This window comes from Gymnodraco acuticeps, unplaced genomic scaffold (genome assembly GCF_902827175.1).
Source record: "Gymnodraco acuticeps unplaced genomic scaffold, fGymAcu1.1, whole genome shotgun sequence".
NCBI classification, from domain to species: Eukaryota; Metazoa; Chordata; class Actinopteri; order Perciformes; family Bathydraconidae; genus Gymnodraco; species Gymnodraco acuticeps.
The window spans coordinates 1,360,721-1,375,699 of NW_022990037.1; the positions used below are offsets into that span (position 1 = coordinate 1,360,721).

The following is a 14,979-nucleotide window of genomic DNA, read 5'->3' on the forward strand; positions in this document are numbered from 1 at the left end:
ATGTCCGAGCTGGATGAAGTTGTCACCAGTGCTGTGGTGGTATTCTCCAGCTCCCACAGTGACAGAAATGTTGGAAAACATTTTGAAAATCTCCAAGGACTACTGACAAATTCAGCGCAGTCAAACTTGGACGATTCAACCATTGTGGAAGACTGTGTGGTATGTAATAATTATGTGAATGTTGGAAGTTGTTTCATAGCTCAAAAATATCATTACAAATGATTTGTTTAACTTCAAGTACAACACAGCACAGAAAAGAGGACAGAGGCAGTGTGACCAGAAACAATGAAAAATATTAACATGGTTTACATATTTTTATATTACCCCAAGCTCAATGCAATGCAACTAAAGTTATTTGTGGATTGTTTTTTCTAGAATGATATCGGACCTACGCCCTTCAAACAGCATTTTGAGGACTTAATAACCCAAACAGTTATTGAGAAATCTGGTGATGACAACATGTACTTCTGCCCGACTTTCATCCCTTCCTTGCTTAAGTACTTTCTGCCCCTGGCTGGTCTGTGGTCTGGCCTACTCTTGGGTAAGTTTTATTTTGCACGTCTTTCTATAGCTGCTTGTTAATGTAATGTAATATAAAATAATAAGGCATGTTTACTGTTTGGTTAGGTGACCTTGGACGCCATGGAACAGGGACCATTTATCAGAAACGTTCCCAGAAGTACAAAAATGCTGCAAAAAAACCCACACAGGTACAAAAACCTAAAGCTTTGATGTAATATTGAATTTCAATGCATTATTCTATAATCAATATTATAAACTGCAATGTAAACAGTATGTAATCCAAGTGATTGTTAACAATATCATTTGATGTACCGTAACTAATATGTTCAACCGCAGAATTACACAGAGGACAACAAAACTCAAGGGATAATGGAAAAAAGCAAGTGGGACCTCAAAAAGATCCGTTTTCAACGGAGACGTCTGACCAGGCTGGACGATTTTGTACATACATACAAAGTCACCTTGAGCGCCCTGCTAAGGGAATATGGCGACTCTCTGAGGAGGGGGAAGAAGGTACAGTTTGTTATTTATATATTGCTGTTATGTTATCACATTTGTCCCTAGTCATTAAGCATTGCTATCGATTATGTTAGGAAAATATCACTCGCCACTGGCTTGAGTTTCAATAATCAGGATACATGTATTTATTATCCTTGCAAGAATGGAAGTATTCATCACGTCCAGAGCATTTGGTACAAATAGTTCACAGAGCAGTGTCCTTCACAAGCTTTATATATAAGAGACTTGTAGACAGACTTTTTACACCGTCACAAGATGGAGGAATACCGGTTCAAAGCAGTATACAATGTTTAGTTCAGATTAGCTAAGGCTCACGACAGAAATGATCATGCTTGTCATATGTCTATCTCCATAGAGGCTGAATCATCATGTTAATCACATAGCTATCATATGCCTCAAACAGTCCTGATTCTCTTCTTCACACATCCTGTCATGTACACAGCTACTTAGGGTCTTTGTCATCATGTGCTACTCTGATATTCAAAGAGTACATTCAGTATTTTCTCAACAGTTATTCTGCAGGTAATTTGGTCATTATTAACAGTTATATTAGGTGTGCTAATAATATCACAATAATATTGATACACCAATCAAAACTGTGATGCAACTATGCTGAATGTAGTTGGTTTCATAATTTTGATGAATAATAATTAATGAAATAATACATTTATTTCAGGCAAAGATAATGTTTGTTGTGAAAAGAAAACAACATTGAATAACGTGAAATGGCAGAATATGTAATGAAAGGTAATTTATGAGTGCATTTACCCTGTCAATATTCCTTATTAACTGCAGACCCATCGTGTGGACATGGAGCGATGGAAAAAAAGAAAGCAGAACAGGCGAGGAGTTTATGTGACACCCATAAACAAGCCTTTTGTTTTCAGACAGCACAAGAAGAATGTATGTATTTTTTGAGAGCAAACCATTGTTATCCTGTTTGTTGAAAATAACATAAATGTTATAATATTTGTGTTATTAACACTTTGTTTTTTATCAGCTCATGCAGAAGACAAAAACAGCAAAAGCTCCAGCTCCACTACAAAAACAAGCGCCAGGTGAAACGGAAGCACATATTCCATCACAGGTAATCCCATTTAGCATGGTTAAACAAAGCCAGGAAGCATTTGAAACACATACATCTAAACCAGCTTGGAATCTAAAGCTTAATGTTGCATTTTCTATTTCTATTAGTATACTGTAGGTAATGATAGAAGAACTGAAGATTCAAATTGTGTGATGAAGTGATTAACTATGACATGCACTTAACAACACATATTGGACAATGTGAAAGGCAATGTTGATGTTTCGGCTTCTATACAGGATCCAAAAGACAAGGCAAGACAAGGTCAATCTTCATCCACATCAGACATGACGGAGCATGCTGAGGATGATGCACAGGGAGGTAAAGTGGATGCTTCATCAGAGGTAAGAAACTGTAAGGACACATCATCAGGGAGTTCATCAGAGGGACCAGATAAAAATAGTAAAATAATTGATTAACTAAAAAGTTAAAATGCAGATTTTAATGTTTAAGGAATACTAAAGGAACGTTATAAAATAATACCTTTCAATTTACAATGTGTATCTCATGCTCTGTTAACAATCTAGCTTTGGGACATACAAATTATATAGTATTTTTTTTGTGACCCCCAGCTGACCGCGTTGTGGAAAAAAAAAGGACACTGACGTGGTGGTGTCTGTAGTCCCCACTCAAATAAGAGGCAACAGTTTTACCATCCGTCACTCTGACATGCGGACCCTTAGACCACACCAGTGGCTTACAGGCGAGGTATTTCATCCATATCATAGGACAGAACCAGTGCTCATACCAAGTCTCTTCACTACACATTAATCCAATATTCATGTAACGCTAGCTTCATGGCACACCACTGAAGTCTTGTTAGCACCCAAAGCCTAAAATGTATTAAACTGTTTTAAAAAGTGAATCTTAAAAGGCATCCACAGTTGAATATTTAACTTGTATTGTACACTAGAAGAAGTAGTCAAATGTGGTCATTCACTGTTATAATTTTCTGTTTTTATCAACGAAACTTAACACCTGTCAACTACATTATTATTTAATATAATTGTATTTCTTATTAATGTCTGCTTGTCGACATTCTCTCCAGATCATCGAGTGTCTTTTCCATATACATGCACATAAATGTGAACTGGGGACGAGGATTTATATTCTCAACCATTACTCAGCTGGTGTGATCCTCTTTGGGAAAAGAGAAGAGGTCAGGAAGCACACTTTGTCAAAGGTAACTTGTGTTTCTATTGAGGATAACTACAAAGGTTTTCATTATGTCTTTGTCTAAATATAAACATACTCTATCAAGCTATTTGACTCTACTGTATAAAGAAAACAAATACAGCCTGATGGGAAATGGAAGTTGTTTTGTTCGTATGTATTACGGATACACTTTGACAGCTATGGAGCCATTGTGTCCTTTGTACATGTTGATGGTGTACACTGGAAATGTCTGGTTAGTAGTGTCTATATCATATAATAGTATATTTCTTGATCAGCTACGTTTTGGGGGTGTTGTATTTATTTCAAATATATATATTTCTTTTTCTGTGTCCACAGTACATCAATGCTGAAGAAAGCACAGTGTATTTGGCAGATCCTGCACGCAACTCTGCAGAGCAGGCAGAGTCAGACAATGCTGCCAACAAATGCAGGTACTAACTGCATCCAATTTCACCTATTTTTCAAAAATATTTATTTCATTCTATTCCCTCATATATAATGTTTATATTTATTGTTATATTTATGTGGGAATAGATGGATCAGCTATATTGCCACAACCAGCCCTTTTTTTTTTAATTGATGTACTACTACACCAGAACATATAATGTGTGAAAAATGTGTGCATGTTTGACTTTGGTCCATACCGATTATACCATAAACACCCAATCCACTGAATAAACAACCTGTCCTTAGGCAAGGCAAGGCAAGTTTATTTATATAGCACTTTTCAACACAAGGCAATTCAAAGTGCTTTACAAAAAATGAAAGACATTAAGAAAAAGGCATTTAAAATCAGTCATTAAAAAGAAAAGCTAATAAAATAAACATTAAAAGAAAAAATACATGGATAAAAGTTTCAGTGCAGTCTAAGATATGAATAGTTCAATTAAACATTAAAATAAAAAGTACATGGATAAAAGTTACAGTGCAGTCTAAGATATGAATAGTTCAATTAAAAGCAGCGACAAAAAGAAAAGTTTTCAGCCTGGATTTAAAAGTAGTCAGAGTTACAGCGGACCTGCAGGTTTCTGGGAGTTTGTTCCAGATATTTGGAGCATAATAACTGAACGCTGATTCTCCATGTTTAGTTCTGACTCTGGGGACAGAAAGCTGACCAGTCCCTGAAGACCTGAGAGATCTGGATGGTTCATAATTTAGCAGGAGGTCAGAAATGTATTTTGGGCCTAAACCATTCAGTGCTTTATAAACCAGCAGCAGTATTTTGAAATCTATTCTTTGACACACAGGAAGCCAGTGTAAAGACTTCAGAACAGGAGTGATGTGATCCACTTTCTTAGAGTTAGTGAGGACTCGAGCAGCAGCGTTCTGAATCAGCTGCAGCTTCCTAATAGATTTTTTAGTGAGACCCGTGAAGACACCATTGCAGTAGTCGAGTCTACTGAAGATAAAAGCATGGACAAGTTTTTCCAAATCCTGCTGTGACATTAGTCTTTTAATCCTAGATATATTATTTAGGTGATAGTAGGCTGATTTAGTAACTGTTTTAATGTGACTGTTGAAACTCAGGTCATAGTCCATGACTACAACTAGATTTCTGGCTTTATCTGTTGTTTTGAACATTGCAGACTGAAGCTCAGCGCTAACCTTTATACGTTCTGACTTGGCTCCAAAAACCATTACCTCAGTTTTATCTTTGTTTAATTGGAGAAAGTTCTGACACATCCAGTCATTGATTTGTTCAATGCACTTACTCAGTGTTTGAATTGGAGCATAGTCTCCTGGTGAAATTGTTACGTAAATTTGTGTGTCATCTGCATAGCTATGGTCAGGGGTGCACATAACTGTTTTGCCCTGGTTCTCAAAGGAGCACCTGGAGATGTTGCTTGGTGCTCATCCTTAAAATGAAATAAACCGTAACTTTTGAGGGGGTCTTGACTTTATTTGCCAGACACACGGCACTGAACACACATGCAGAGGTGAACACAGAACACACATGCAGAGGTGAACACAAGACAACATTAGCACAAGCAGTAATCCTACAAGCTGTCATCACTACCCTCCTGACTGTTCTCCTCACTGTCTTCCTCTCTGTCAGACATGGTAGCTGATGATGTCGGCCTACTACTTTCTCTCTGGTTGAGTCTGCGATTAGATGCTTGCATCCACAAGTCAACAGCTGGTTTTGGGTCGAAAGTCTCTGTTGTCATCTTAGACAAGTGGATGTAATCAAATAAGTATGTGAACATAACCAATAACCTACCATAGCCAATAACAAATGAATGTAACTTATTTTATTTGTGTTGTTCATTCATATCTTATTTTACCTTAACATTTATTTATGCATTTTTTTTTATCTCTCCAGTTTTAAAGGATATTTTTGGTTACTGTCCTATAGTATACATTGGAATTATTTAAAACCTGTTTATCCCAATAATTATTAAGGAGTGCCTTGGAAATATGTGTTTACATAAATTGCGACCAAACCGTTTGAACTTAGACTAAAGTGAACTATCTAAACACTCAAGAGTCCTTTACCTCACTGAGCTGTAGTTATCAGTCTGGAGAGGACTCTCCCTCCACATTATTGTAGAAACATCTTCTTCTTATATCCGTTAGAGCAGCTAGCACAGCACCAGATTCTAATAACAACAGCGCTGGTACCGGTGCACCCTCCCTCGCTCACTCGCATTTTGGCTGTGAGCTGCGGGCGCCAGATAAGCCAACATCCCCCATTTTCATCACTTACAGCGCCCATTGTACAGGGCAAATGAAACGTGTAACCGGGGTGAAAAGGGTGTTACATTTACTTAATTGTGAATATTGCTACATCAAGGCCGAAAATTAGGATGAGCCCCAACGGTCAAAATGATTTTTCCCTCCCAGAACTGCCAGCGCAGCGCCTCCACAGATCTGGCGCCCTAGGCGAACATCTAGCCAGTGCTACGAGCCGACCCTGAGTTCATATCATGGTTCATACATGTATGCAACTCGCAAATATCTTTCTCTCTCTCTCTCTTCTCTCTCTCTCATCTCTCCTCTCTCCTCTATTTTCTCTTTTCTCTTCTCCCTTCTCTCTCTCCCTCTCTCAATGTTGGTACGCAAATGCGCTTTGTTTCAAATGACCCGGTGCTCTTTTTTTGGCGGAGGTGCGCATGCGCACCTGCGCACCAGTTATGTGCAGCCCTGGCTATGGTAACTTATTTTGTTGTTTTTCATTATCTGAGCCAGTGGAAGCATGTAGATGTTAAAGAGAAGCGGCCCCAAGATGGAGCCTTGAGGAACCCCACATGTCATATTTGTCAACTCAGATGTGTATTTACCTATAGAAACAAAGTTGTTTCTGTCCTTTAAGTAGGATTCAAACCAATTTAGAACTGTTTCCGAAAGTCCCACCCAGTTTTCCAGTCGGTCTAGTAATATGTTATGGTCAACAGTGTCAAACGCAGCACTGAGACCTTAGAGTGAACAATTGTCAATTCATTTTGACATCAGACTAGGTGTCTGCATGTTACATCTTAAAATATACATTTGGGAAACATGCATTAACATCACTTCAAATTGTGTTACTCGACTGCTGAGACACAGTGTGACAAGGATTTATGTTATTATGCGAGTATTGTATTTATACAGTATGCATTGTACATTAATAATATATCTTATCTCACGCAGTGATTACTTCAAAATGAGGAGGACCTGCTGCAGTAAGACAGACTGGGTAGACATAAAATGGAAGAGAGGAGTAATGAAACACCCAGTACAGCAGGATGGCAATAGCTGTGGGGTAGTTGTCTGCATGGTAAGTGGAATATTTATTTTCATATATGCTTTTTGCTAATATAACATTCATTCAGCTTTTAGGATTAAGTCTGTTTTACTGCCTTTCACAAAAACACATTTGGGGTAGTTGGATAGTTATTTTAAGAACATAACATGGTGTATCACTTTAAGATGGCAAAGGAGGTCATGGAAGTCTTTCCTAAAACACCAACAATGGCCTTTGGGACCACAAAAAAGGAGATGTTAAAGAAAAGTGTTGGCCATGGAAATACTGACAGCATCAGGTGCATGCTACTTTTTCAAAATATCAATTCAATTGTGATATTGTTGTACTTGAGATGTAACATTAGCATTTTTTTTTCATCAGTGTTTGACAAAGAAGTCAACTGTGCCATGTGCGCCGGCATAAAACCACCCGGCTCAGTGCCACATCACACCCACACTGACTGGGTAAGGTTTAATGAATATTGAGACTTCAGATATTTCACAATTTAGATTTGTAGAAAAGCATTAAATGAAAGCAGAAACTAAATACAAACACTTGAGGGATGCAGTTGACCATTGCTCAAAGCTGTTATAAGCAGGGCTTTACTCTCATTTGTCTCCACTCCTTCTATTGCAGATTCAGTGTGACAGCTGTTTCCGGTGGTGCCACACACAGTGCCTGCATATGGACCAAAAGTCTCTTGAAGAGGCACAAGTTGGGGACTGGGTTTGCTCTGTGTGACAAATAATGTTTGTGCATGAACATGCGGTTGCTGTATGTCCTATATTAACAAAAAAAAAGGCACCAGCTAGGGACTGGGACTCCAGACTTTTCCAAAAAGCAGGGGATGTGGTTGCTGTGAAATAGTTTATATTTATATGCTCAATTTGATATATTTAGAATATATATTTGAGATTTGTTTAACTAAGAAGTGACCGTTGAATAAATATTGCAAAACAAAGCCTATATCACATGGCAGCCAGTGTGAATTGTTTCCTACATTACAAGATTTCGATTTTCTATAGTACAAATCTGGGCCATTTGTTGTATAATTTCTCCAAACACATACAGTACAAATGCCTGTTTTGGAGTCTTCAAAAGGTGCAGTAGAAGGACTTTACATTTTGTGAAAGACAGGATAATATAAGGTGTTGTGATCATGGGGAATGAGCCTTGTACAGGGAAAGTGTGCTGGAGGCTGAAGACGTTGACTGGGACTGATGGATTGATGAGGCTGATGAGACTGAAGAATCTGCAAGGAAAGAACTAGGGGCAGAGAAATAATATATTATACATATATTAAAAGACATGCAGCGTCATAAGAGGCCAACAAGAGTGACAAGGGTGTGTCACTGTGCTGAAGGAAAGTTGTGAACAGCTATCCAGGCCAGTCTCTAAAGACTTTCCAAAGTGTAACAATGCTGTTGCTGGAGTACTGATCTAGTGGATCTAGTGTTCATATCATGTGTTTACCATATCCTGTTAAAATACTCTGTCCAACATAGTCAGTATTGTGAAGAACATTTTTCTAACGCTTATTATATATCAGAATCAGAAACATGTTTATTACCAGGTAGGTTTACACGTACGAGGAATTTGACGTGGTAAAAAAAGAATACATTATTGTATTCTGGAAGGGAGTTCAATCATTTTATCTCTCATCAAAGATGGCAGAAAACATGCATTATTGTACTCAGGGGCAGAGTTTGACAAAGGATTACTCAACAGGTACACAGTACTTGATTGTACTTTTGGTAGTAGTCCAAGTAGTACTGAATCCAACAGTACCAATTACATGAAGAATTTATTGCACAAAATCATTTTATCTCTCATCAAAGATGGCAGAAAACATGCATTATTGTACTCTGAAGGGGAGTTTGACAGGGGATTACTCAAAAAGTAAACAGTAAAAGTACTTGATTGTACTTGTGCTACTATTCCAAGTAGTACTGAATCCAACAGTACCAATCTCACTAATAAATTATTGCAAAAGATTATTTTATCTCTCATCAAAGATAGCAGAATACATTATTTTGTGTACTCAGGACAGGAGTTTAAACAAGTATTACTCAAAAAGTACACAGTAAAAGTGCTTGATTGTACTTGTGCTACTAGTCCACGTAGTACTGAATCCAACAGTACCAATCTCACTAATAACTTATTGCAAAAAATGATTGTATCTCTCATCAAAGAGGGCAGAAAACATGCATTATTGCACTCTGGAGGGGAGTTTGACAGAGTATTACTCAAATAGTACACAGTAAAAGTACTTGATTGTATTTGTGGTAGTAGTCTAACATGTACTGAGTCCAACAGTACCAATTTTATTAAGAACTTATGGCTAAAAATGATGTTATCCCTCATCAAATATCATTGATTGATTAAATATAGCATAAGCACCGGTACTACTGTCAGTGCCACTTCTCGGCGATTACCGTAAAGACGCTATTAATCACGCACTCAAAACTGAAGCGCTGCTCATTTGACCAAGCAAATGCGAGAGACGGCTGAGTTGACCGCAGTCCCAGACCCATGTGTAAGAGCCATTTGATTTAGGCACATTATTTTATGGTAATGAATTATGGTTTTGTGATCCAATTGAATATTCTTTAATTTAACTTAAATGAGCTGAATAACTATGAATTATTATTATATTGTTTTTGTAACGTGTCATCTTGCTTATGGACAGCTCTAGTTTATGTTTTGTTATTATTTATACAAAGCAATAGTAGGGGCGTGCTCAGGTATAAATGACGCTGCCAGCATGACACAGCAGGAAGTCTAGAGAGGCAGTTGAAAAAAGTTTTTGACCGCATACATCCGTATGACCGAGGGATCTTGTTTGTTTATTTGTTTAAATACCGTGCAAATGTTGCACGTCGGCAGTGGGCCGCCAGCTGATCTATTGAACCTCTCAATAAAGCACCTGAATGGAACAAGCAAGGTATCTGATTTTTTGAATATACGCGAGTCAATACTCGAGCTCGCCTCCTAGACTAAGTGGCCTTTGAGCATTAATTTTCTTTGGACAATTGGCCACTACATTAAGTCAAAAACTTACCGACAACGTCGTGAGGATTACTAGCGTGTAGGAACTTACTATCACTGGAATTGTCGGATGTGGATCTGATCGTGGCTACTGGAGCTGCGGCAGAAACAAAGTGGATCTGATCGTGGCTACTCGGGCAAAGGACCATTTGGATTATCCTCTACCGTGTGGACATGGACTGCAGGCTGTCACGCTACTCCAGGGCCGGACTGGGACAATAAGTCAGGCCGGGAATTATACACCCAGCCAGGGCACTAATGGCGCGTTTCCACTGCAGCGGGGTAGCCCCGTTTAAGCGTCCCTAAGCGTCCTCGCTCTGGCCTCGGGCTGCCTCGCTGGCCGGCCCAGGCCGTGGCGCATTTCCATTACAGTTTAGGACCTGGGCTAGCAACGCAGTGTAGGCGGGGCGATCAGCTTTGTTTTTGTTCACATTTCTCGTTGTTCCGTCGAGCTCCCGCTGGATTTTATCATCCCCAATGAGATGAAGGAACGTCGTCACCTCCTCGGTCGACCACGGTGTGCTTTTCTTAGAAGTAGCCATTTTTGTAGCTCCTCCGTTTACAAAATGCTGTGTATAAAAATGCTGCAAGCTTGCTTCTAGATATATATGCGACGCTAGGGATGAACTCGCGAGCAATCTTGTGACGATTCTCTCTGACCAATCAGCAGTCGAGAGTGTTGACGTCACTAGTTCAGCCCTGGCCCTGGTCTGAGGGAACCACGATTTTATGAGGCCGGAAAAAGAGGGGAAAAGTACCCGCTGGCCGGTGCTAGGCTATATGGAAACGCCACCAAAAACCGGCCTGGCCGCTTGAGGACGGTTAAGGACGCTTAAACGGGGCTACCCGCTGCAGTGGAAACGCGCCATAACAGTTTTCTTTTGTGCCATTTTCCTGGAATAATTTGTCAATATATACAGCGTTGCTGTGCAAATCTATTTAGGAACCTATCCATGTGAACATATTTTAAGTGGAGGTGGACCTGAAATCCTATAGTCCGGGGGCATGCTCCCCCGCTAAGATTTTTTTTTTTTTAAATGTTGGACTTAAATGCATCAATCTGGTGCATTTTGAGGGGAAAATAAAGAGACTACACCCATATGAAACAGAACTGTATACATTTAAATAATCATTAAATCATAAAAACATGGCCGTAACCAATAACATCCCATATCCAATATGAAAAAACATTGAAACTTGTTTATTTATTTATTTTTGGTTCATTTATAGTTGTGAGTGTGTCTGTGCTCCTGAACCAGCCTCTCCTGTCTCCCTCCTCTCCCCCCTGCTCCTCTTTGAGGCAGCAGCAAAGACTAGTTTTAGCTCTCAACAAGTTTTTATAGTTTATCTTACCTTTTTTCACCTAGTTAACTTTTTTTAAAATTATTATTCATGCATATTTTACTAATCACTCCCCCTTCAAATGGAAATATGTGTTTACATAAATGGTGACCAAACCGTTTGAGACCCACAGAGAACTTAGACTAAGTTAACTATCTAAACACTCAGAGAGACCTTTACCTCACCTGAGCTGTATCAGTCTCTCAGTCTGACTGGAGAGGACTCTCCCCCCACCTTGTTGACAGCTCATTATATCCGTTAGCGCAGCTAGCTAGCACCAGATGGTAACAACAACACTACACGTAACCGGTGCGCGCGCTTTCTTTCTCGCTCGCTCGCGCCACACACACACACCCTCCCGAGCTTGAATGACACACAGAGACCAATCGAGGGCATTAGTATGATCTGCATGAAAGTGGCCATGTCGGCAGGCCACATCATGTACAGCCAGTCACCAGGGTTGCCAACTCTCACGCATCTGGCGTGTGACACACGCTTTCACTCTCAATCTCACGCTCTCACGCTGCCCAAACTATTCTCACGCCAAAAACAAGAATACCGAAGACTAGAAATGGTTTTGAAAACTGTTGTCACGTAGTGATCGTCTTCTCAATAGAACATCTTTGATAATGTCTTCTGGCCAATCAGAATCAAGATAACGGCATGGTGTTGTTGCAGGAAGTCCCGACGGAGAATACTTTTGCTGTAGTAGGCCTACATCTCTATATACATCGATACAACATTACGTGTTGATAGAAATCAACACGTAATGAAATAAGACCCCACGGTTTGATGATTGATAGGTGTGTGGGCTGTCTTTCATTTTGACACACAGAACAATGGGGGCTATCCACCCTTATCCACAATGTAAAGTAATTCACACAGCCTCTTCCCTCTTCTCTCTGTGAGGAGCAGCAGGTTCAGCTTTCAGAACAAAGTAACACAAAACTTAAATGGCATTCATTTGTTGTCGTGTAGTGATAGATTTATTTATTTTTCTTCTCAAGAGAGTACCAGAATGTGTATTTTATGTTAGTATTTCAAAAGATCTCCTGGGGGAGAATCCCCCCAGACCCCCCTGCAGGGGTTGGGTTTTCAGCATGTCAACTCTTTCACCTGTGGGGAAATTGCAGGATTGGCTCCAGGTCGCCCTTTTTATTTACTACAAGACAAATGTGCCTTTTTATTTCATACAGTTCAATTTGGATTGAGACAGGGAAATAATCTAAACCTCACGCGTGGCGTTTCACTGTCAAGGGGAGCGTGTATGTAATTACATTGCAAAAACTGACTTGAGCCCCACCACTGTATGGGTTAGCCCCAGGGGCGGCGCCAGGGGGGAGCTAGGGGGTGCTGAAGCACCCCCCAGGGTTGCCAAAGCACCCCCAAGAAATGTGTTTTTTTTCCCCCGAAAATAATAATAATAATTTTTATTAAATTAAATTAGAAATATTATTGATTACTTCAATGCAAATGTGAAACAAACACATTTTTGACCAAAAACATAAAGCCAACACAGGTGATATGATTAGGCCAATGGCCAGCACCGATTCGATTTTTGACCTACCCATAGGCTAAATGACTTTGTGACACTTGAGTGACTTCCTGTTAGCTAGAGCGCCAACTTATTTGCTAACAGCAAAGTGAAAAATTGATCGTTTTTTAGTCCTTAAACGTCCACGTGTGGACACTCAATCAAAACCACCTGAAAGCGAGAGGAATTCTGCACATAATAGCATAGCCTCGTGAGTACAAGTAGCTTACTTCTGGGTCTCTGTGTTTCATTCAAGCTCTGCTCTGTGTGTGTGTGGCACGAGCCATTTTGGGTGCGTGCGCGAGCGAGCGAGAGAGCTCACGCACCGGTGGGTAGGCCTATCTACTGGAGATCGTTGTGGTTAGCATCTGGTGCTAGCTAGCCAAGCTAACGGATATAAGGAGATTTTTTAACAACAAGGTGGAGGGAGAACTCTCTCCTGTCAGACTGAGAGTCTCAGATAACCTCAGCTCAGGTGAAGTAAAGGGCTCTCAGTGTTTAGATAGTTGTCTAGTTATCTCAGTGGGTCTCAAACGGTTTGTTTTAAAAGGGGAGTTGTAAAATATCTATAAAGAAATAGAAAATCTGTTTACAGTTCTGTTTCATCTGGGTGTTGAGAGATGTATCCATAGATCTCTTCACGTTGCTCTCAAAGTGCACCAGATTGATGCTTTTAACTTCAATATGTAAAAAAACCTTCCCGGGGAAGCATGCCCCCGGACCCCATTAGAGGAGGTGAGGTCCCTCTTAGAGGACGTGAGGTCCACTCACCACTTGTAAAAATAGCACTTTAGCCCTGCTTACACCTACAGTATATGCCGTGAGCTGATTATCGAGCCTTCATTGTAACAGTCGAGGGTGCACTGTGTGTGTGTGAGGAGTGTTGCAGTAGAAAATTCAACTGTAGCGCTGGTAATGTTTGAGCACCCTCTATGAAACGTAAAGCTACCCCACAGCACCCCCTTAATCTCTGGCGCCGCCACTGGTTAGCCCTACCATAGATTACCCAACACAAATACTCTCTCGCAACTGCCGACCCGTATTGCGCATGCGCAGATCAAAGATCCAGTAGAAATGAAAAAAAGTAAAAGTCTGCTGCTTATTGTTCTACTAGGCCAAATTAGAGTCAAAGAGTATATGTATATGTGTTATGTGTTAGTATATGTATGTGTGTTAATTAATATGTTTGGCAGTTTGGAGTAAGTCTGTAGATTTCTTTGTGTGTGTGTGTTTCATGTATAGGCCTCTCACGATAATTAATTTTGTTGGATACATTTTCCCGGAAATTATTGCGATAACCGATAATATTGTCGGCACCGTTGTATGACCATTTTAGACCACTGACATAATGATAATATATAATAATAATTCAAGTACATCCTTTCAAACTGCTAGTCACATCCTCATGTAAATGGCAATTTATCGAGTTCATTTTTATTTATCGTATGATAAGTCAATTAATTGCTTATCGCGACAGGCCTATGCACACAATAAAACAGTGGAAACAAACATGTGTTTGACTTTCATTAGTGAATTAAACTGTGTGTCCTTTATAGTCTGTGTCCAATTTTGTGTATTTGTAAATATTGTATATATATCCTATATATATGCTATGGTCCCGCTGCTGACACGATAGCAGTCATTTCGTGCGCATATGTGTAATTAAACCCATGATATCAAAATCTCACTCCAGCCAGGTACCCAAAGTTGTCAACCCTGAGCTAACGTAAGCCTACTACTTGTGCACCCCCTCTAACCTTAGAGTCATTTTGTTCTGGAACCGGGCCAGCAAAGCACACTGTGTTTGTTAGTGAATCATACGGCACTTGTAAAACTTGTTTATCTTGTTTGTGGAGTTATGACATTAGCTCCAGAGTTATGGTCGGGGGGACTTGGCACATATTGAATGCTGTTTTTGTCATGATTGAGGCGAGGCGAGGCAAACTTTGCAACACAAGGCAATTCAAAGTGCTTTACGAAAATGAAAAACATTAAGAGCATAAAACACATTAGAAACATTAAAAGATAAAA

General features: G+C 39.7%; 1 protein-coding gene and 1 long non-coding RNA gene across 2 annotated transcripts; both read left to right on the forward strand.

The window, feature by feature from the left end:
• On the forward strand, nt 1-2,913 carry LOC117545407. The gene is made up of 8 exons (XM_034215164.1): nt 1-159; nt 376-541; nt 628-710; nt 859-1,035; nt 1,837-1,944; nt 2,042-2,128; nt 2,365-2,469; nt 2,698-2,913. The coding sequence occupies exons 1-8, from the start codon at nt 1-3 to the stop codon at nt 2,728-2,730; spliced, it is 918 nt and encodes a 305-aa protein (XP_034071055.1). The 3' UTR covers nt 2,731-2,913.
• Nucleotides 2,914-6,881: 3,968 nt separating this feature from the next.
• Nucleotides 6,882-7,760, forward strand: LOC117545399. Its single transcript, XR_004568828.1, has 4 exons — nt 6,882-7,058; nt 7,211-7,323; nt 7,407-7,489; nt 7,662-7,760. It is a non-coding gene; the product is annotated as an uncharacterized LOC117545399 (long non-coding RNA).
• Nucleotides 7,761-14,979: the final 7,219 nt, after the last annotated feature.